Raw genomic sequence first — 6,403 nt, 5'->3', positions numbered from 1 at the left:
AGTAATGCTATAAAATAAAAGGGTATTTTTATCCAAAATTTATTAACATGTTGAGTTGAATTACTTATGGGGTAAAGTGACTAAAAGATAACGTTAGGGTGTAAACTGATAGTTGTAATATAGTTTAAGGGGATAAAGTGATAATAACCCCTGTACTCTCAACTCTCGAGTCTCCGCTAACCACAAAAAAAAATGAAAGAAAAGAAAAGGGGGAAAGGAGAAAGCAAATTTCGAAACCCTAGCCTTCTCTCTCTAGTTGCAGAAGAAGAAAAATGGTGTACTACTTCAAAGCCAGACCTGAGGCTGGAGATTACACCATCTTCATGGGCCTTGATAATTACGAGAACGAGGAGCTCATCAAATACGGCTTCCCTGAAGACGTTTGGTAATTCTCAAACCCTAGTTTTTTTCTAATTTAGGTAGTGTATACATTGTGTGAAATTTTAGATTTTTGTTTGGATTTTGGAGTGTAAAATGGTTTTCTTGATGTTTTACGTGTTGTTTATTAGCATCTAATTTTGTATTTTGAGATTGTATTGAGTTGAGAATTTTAGTGCTCCGTTGAGTTTTTGGTTATCCCTTGAAAAAGTACGTCTCCTGAAAAATGTTGATTTAGATTAGTGGCTATTTAATTTTGTTCTTGAATTCTCGGACTTAAATTTAAAATAATTTAAATTATTTTTTACTAAATGATTGGTTAGATTTATGAGGTATTGCACCTGTGCTTGTTAGTACTTCAAGAAGGATATGTAAATGCAAAAGAAGTTCATCTAGACTATAAGAAGGCCATCTTGATACATGAGGCTCTTGTCAGTCTAGTGGTTTGAGAAAGTATTGGTGGATAGTGAAAGAAAGAAGTTCGATTTAATGGCTGAGAGGCAAACCTGAAGAAAAAGATTCTTGTTAGATTCAGTTTGAGAAATTCTGGCTTACAAAGAAAGAATCTTTACTGGGCATGTTCTGATAAAGAAAGAGCCTTTGGTGACTTTCTTTGAGATTGGAGCATCTTCTGGTAGAAGTTGTTGAATTTAGCTGCTAGAGGTGGCAAGGTGGACATACATGAGTGATAGAAATGAGTAGTAATACTTGTGAAGAAGGAAACCATTGTATTGGTCCTGTATTTAACCACTTTAATGCTTTAAGCTGTTTGTTTCTCAACAATGTCACATTCAGGACAGTGTCTATCAGCAATTATTCTGTTACAATTTTAGAATGACATAGCCATTTGTTTGAGGAAATCATGAAATTGTAGGTAAGTTGATATGTTCTTAGGTGGTAGGTGTAACTAGTAAGTGCATGAACTTCCTTTTCTTTCATAATTTTATTATACCTGTGAATCATGGTGTCATGCTATAGATTTCCCAAGGGATATATGTGTCTTTTGATGGGCAAGGAGGTTATGTGCCGTTTGTTTCAGTGCATTGTTTTTCATACCTGTTTGCCACTTATTGAAAACCCGAAGTTGCCTTGCAGGTTCCATGTGGATAAAATGCCATCCGCCCATGTCTTTCTGAGATTGCACAAGGGCCAAACATTTGATGATATACCAGAAGGTGTACTGGAAGATTGTGCACAATTAGTCAAAGCAAATTCCATTGCAGGGTAAATTCTTATTTTCCTGTTATATGCTGTTTCAAAGAGAAACTCTTTTTGTTTAATGGAATTAGTCTTCAGCTTCAAAAGCTGGTGAAATTTATTTTGCCCCGATTTTTGAGGAATAAATGAGAGTTTGTAACGTATAAAAATTTAATCGAATGGGGAGAAAATATGGACATATCTCCTTTTCTTAATCTCTTATTCATTCATAATTAGCCTGACATTGTCATGTGGCAGGAAATGAGGTGAACAATATTGATGTTGTTTATACTCCATGGCATAATCTTAAAAAAACTATCTCCATAGACGTTGGCCAAGTTGGTTTGCACAACTCAAAAATGGTGAGTCTATATTATTTTTAAATAGCTGGAGTATGATTCTCATTGTGCCTTATGCTTCAGGATATGAAGTTCCATTCTCTGTTGATGGTGGACGAAAAATTTACCTATATCTGATCTTGGTTCTGCTTTAGGTTCGTACCGTCAAAGTGGAGAAACGAATAAATGAGATAGTTAATAGATTAAACCGGACAAAGGTGGAAAGGAAACCTGATTTGAAAGGTATGACTAGCAATTCTCCTTTAAGATATGTTCTGCTACACCAAACTGTTGTTCTTGTCTATATGTTTTTCTCATTTGGTTCTTTGCTTCATGCTTTTGTTTTGTCTGTCTTCAGCTGAGCGCGAAGCAGTTAATGAGGTAGAAAGTACTGAAAGGAAAAATCAGCTGAGGGAAAAAGTAAGTTGTGTAGCTTTTTCCTTTTTCCTTTTGTTTTTTGGTGTGTTTTTTGGGGGAGGCCTGTCGGGAACAAAATATCGTGATTCACGTCATACATTACTAGGGTGATGCAGCATAAATGATAAAGGAGATAAGGACATTTTGCATCTAGTATGAGGATAAAAGATGACAGTAATTGCATTTTCAAGAGAAAGTTTATGTTCTGTTCATTTTTCTTGCTTGCTTTGTGACGGCCCCACCTCCCCCTAGGGCGTACCCCAGGGTTCGGCGAGTCGTCTGCCCAACTCTCGCCGGGACTCACTCCCTCACTACAAACCGCAAACAAATTGCAATATAAATCTCAAATATACATCAAATCATACATACCCCGAGTACCAGAAAGTAAACCCTAGAAAAGTTAATAATTATAACCACCACAACAACTATATACATCTTGCCAGTTAACTTATAACAAGTACAAGCTCACTCATCTAAAATCGAAACACTAAACACCTTCCCGAGCGATCCCCCGCGTCAGCCCCCTGCTAAGGAAAACAAATGGAATGGGGTAAGCTATATGTTTAGTGAGCAATCAGGGGGAAAAATAAAACTCACATAATTAAACAAGTAAATCAGGATATTTCACATCAATAACAGAAAAGTAACATCACAAGTGTAGGATACGGGTGGCTCCAAAGCCAGTTCAATTCCCCGAACTTGAACGCCTGTTGACACTCCGTCAACCAAGTACTCATGGTCCGTAGACTCCACTTAAACGTTCCCCGTTCACCTTATCAACCCCCACTGGCCAGCCAACAGCACACAGCAGCTCGAGCGAAATAAAATAACTTAGCTTTCGTCAAAGCTATAACAAGAAACTAAATCCCAAGTTTAGCATGGAACTATCTTCGACCAAGCCCCGGCTGGCTCGAATAGTTCGTCTAACCCTTGGAACCGGGTTGGAACCAAGCCCTGAGATATCCGATCTCTCAATAGATGGTATCTCTCAACAAGTGCACAACAAGATACTTACCCCAAACAGCACACAGCAAATGGGGTTTAATTCAAGTCACGAGATCACCCCTATCAGCACACAGCAAAAGGGTGATACTCAAGTCATGTAATTCCCCTCCTCAGCACACAGCAAGAGGGTGATACTCAACATAAAGCATGTATTCTCACATAGGAAATCAAAACAAAGGATGGGCTTAGGTCGAGTGAGATAAAGTACACCCTCGCCTATGTACCCATTTAACATGTACAAAACACTTTAACAATTTCACATCAATAACCACCCAATTACTCACTTGATACAACTTGGCACGAAAATGATACAATTCACGGAGCTTGACCGTTACCGTCAAAAGCCTCAAGATCTGTATGGGCAGATTATATACACACATGAATGAAACGGCCATACAACAGCAATTTATAACTGAAACGATCGAATACAGTTGAAAACGGTCAAAATAATCAAAACGGTTACACGATCTTGTCCATAACGGGAGCTAGGGTTATCAGATCAAAATGTACTAGATAGTGTCTCGAACCTTAGACAAAAGGTTACAACTTCCATGAAGATAACTCAATCCATTTTTCAGTGTATCCAAGTTAAATTTGCAAAATATAAAACTAAGACTCCGAAGACTAGTTTATCTTTCTCGTAAAAATTTGGCGGCATGCCCCTTGTATTTACCCATTTTCCAGCCATTTATGACTTCAATATTTTACTCAATCCAACCCAAAGTTATCCATAACACAATTCCATTTCAATAGCCATTCCATAGGCTCCAAAACAATACGAGAACAACAATTAAGCTAATATCAAGTGCGGAAACAACGTTTACAAAAAAACAGTTTTGACTGGTTTTTGCGGAACGGGCATGTCCGAGGTTACGCTTATTGGATTGAAATGCAACTTATACCATTTCGAAGCTAAGACGAAGACCTACAATTTTCATGAAGAGCACTTAGGCTAATTTTCAGTGTAACCTAATCAAATTTCCAATTCATATAACCTGGTTCCAACTATTTGGCTAATCAATCGTACTGCATTCAAATGGCCATATCTCAGTCTACCAAGGTCCATTTAAGGCGTTCTTTGTGGCATTGAAAAGCTAAGACAGGGTACTAAAACTTTCATGTTTTGGAAAATGGCTAAATCCAAACGGATTATAGTGAATAAACACAGCCAAAAAGTCTGAACTGTCCACGCGGAACACTGGAATTTAACCTAGAGCAGCGAGGGTATTTTGGTCTTTTCATGTCCTACGTTGCTCCGATTGAGTTGAAATTTTGTAGGAAACTATAAAATACCATTCTCTACAACTTTTATGCTTTATGCCAAGCCTAATTCGGCCTCTAACTATACGAACTAGAACCGGACAAAACAAGGTGAAATTTTTCCAGAAATCTGGAATTTTTGGTATTTCAAGCCAAACTTCACATTTATCTTGAATCTACCACTACCATCACCTTTGCAAGATCATATACTATATATATACATCATATAACACCTAACCCACAAGAATTATAAGCAACTAAATCAAAACCCTAGCTCAAAATACAATCCTCTAATCATCACAACCACTTGAAAATAGGTATCACTAGCTCAATTCTAAGCTTAACAACCAACTTGATTATGATTAATGGAGAAGAAAAGGGTGATCAGCCAATATACCTTAAGTCAAAGCCTTGCAAGAGTGATCCTCCACCATTTCTTGAAAGTTTTGGTTCCCTTAGCTTCCCAAGCTTCCAAACTAACAATCAATCGGTTTAGTTTTTCTTGGTTGCACTCAAATGATTCAAACTCAAGATGGATTGAAGTTGTTTCTTTTGCTCTCTCTCTCTCTCCCTCTTAAGCTTGGCCAAAACCAGAAAAGAAATGAAGGAAATGAAGCTGAAATGAAGGATAAAAGGCAAGAAAAAAATAAGCAAAGAGCCATAGGGTGGTGACACTTGGCACCACCAAAGCCATGCAAATTTCTCTCACTATCCCTTGCATTTTTGGCCACCAATTTCGGTCAAAGTTAGCTGGAAATAAGGAGATATTTTGCTCAAGTATTAATGAGCTCATGTGGTAAGAAAGTGGTGGTCAAGTGGTGCGGTCAATCGGTAGTGCACGGTACCCGTCGGTTCGCGCCGTTTTTCTTAAAAACACATGTACTAGGGTTTTTACTTCCTATTTGCTACCCTTGTATCATTGCTCCTAATCACATATTATTTCTCACTTAAAAGTCACTTTTAATCACCAAATTTGATCCTTGCTCCGTACCAAAAAAATCATCCGGCGAAAAATCGCGAAAATCCTAATTTGCTCCAATCTTGAAAACGAAAAGTGAAACCCTACTTTCTAGGTTCATTTGCACTTATTATGGGGTGCTTGAGTAGTAGGGCCATAATAAAAGAATAATTTCCAAATAAAAGGAATTTTAAGAAAAATGTGATGAATTTTACAATTCCATAGAATAAAATTAGGGTTTTGAGTCAAATATGAGGGATTTAAATATAGTCACAAGTAAACTAGGGTTTTTGATTAAAATTTTAGGGTTTCTAGTCTTTTAAAGCAAAATAAGGTTTTAAATCAAATCCAAAGAAATAACTTTAGTATCTTCCCTGAAACAAAATAATGTTTTAAAATAAAATGAACTAAAGAAACCGTGAAACAGTAGCATCTTAAAAGTTGGGGTGTCACATGCTTGCTCTACTATCTTCTGCTTTTTATCTTTATGATTAGCTGCTAAGTAGATTTGTGGTTCTTGTGTTGCATCATCTCAGTATCATGCGGGCTTAGATGTTGTTGGTCTGAAGTGGTTTTGGTGTACTTTTGAAATATTAGGCTTCAAATATTGCTCGGTACTTCAATTAGGAGAAGCAAGACTAACCCTCAATCTACAGCCGTCAAAGTTATATCCATCTCGACCCCTAATAGCATCTTCTGCATCACGGGCATTCTCAAACTATATCAAATAAGTTATCCATGTGAGTCACAAAATCCACATAAAACTGCAAGACTAGTAATGTAACCTAGTTAAACATTGAGGGTTAGTCTCATTCTTGACCATATATCCATGTATTTGTTTCCCATTCAA

The 6,403-nt window shown here is 37.2% G+C and overlaps 1 protein-coding gene and 1 long non-coding RNA gene across 2 annotated transcripts; one reads left to right on the top strand and one right to left on the bottom strand.

The window, feature by feature from the left end:
- Positions 1 to 247: 247 nt before the first annotated feature.
- LOC113729450 (uncharacterized) lies at positions 248 to 2,451 on the top strand. Its single transcript, XM_072077873.1, has 6 exons — positions 248 to 385; positions 1,474 to 1,597; positions 1,830 to 1,937; positions 2,069 to 2,156; positions 2,272 to 2,333; positions 2,437 to 2,451. Exons 1-6 carry the CDS (start codon positions 273 to 275, stop codon positions 2,449 to 2,451), a joined length of 510 nt encoding a protein of 169 aa, XP_071933974.1. The 5' UTR covers positions 248 to 272.
- Positions 2,452 to 2,538: 87 nt separating this feature from the next.
- LOC140037372 (uncharacterized) lies at positions 2,539 to 5,173 on the bottom strand. The gene is made up of 3 exons (XR_011841300.1): positions 4,993 to 5,173; positions 3,620 to 3,688; positions 2,539 to 2,857 (listed from the first exon to the last, which is right to left on the bottom strand). It is a non-coding gene; the product is annotated as an uncharacterized lncRNA (long non-coding RNA).
- Positions 5,174 to 6,403: the final 1,230 nt, after the last annotated feature.

Source organism: Coffea arabica, chromosome 2e (genome assembly GCF_036785885.1).
Source record: "Coffea arabica cultivar ET-39 chromosome 2e, Coffea Arabica ET-39 HiFi, whole genome shotgun sequence".
Classification (NCBI taxonomy): Eukaryota; Viridiplantae; Streptophyta; class Magnoliopsida; order Gentianales; family Rubiaceae; genus Coffea; species Coffea arabica.
This window is presented reverse-complemented; position numbering and strand designations above follow the sequence as displayed.

Coding starts and splice junctions, on each gene's coding strand:
- LOC113729450 (XM_072077873.1), top strand. CDS start 273: ATGGTGTACTACTTCAAAGCCAGACCTGAGGCTGGAGATTACACCATC. Junction 386..1,473: donor GGCTTCCCTGAAGACGTTTG/GTAATTCTCAAA, acceptor GTTGCCTTGCAG/GTTCCATGTGGATAAAATGC. Junction 1,598..1,829: donor TAGTCAAAGCAAATTCCATT/GCAGGGTAAATT, acceptor CATTGTCATGTG/GCAGGAAATGAGGTGAACAA.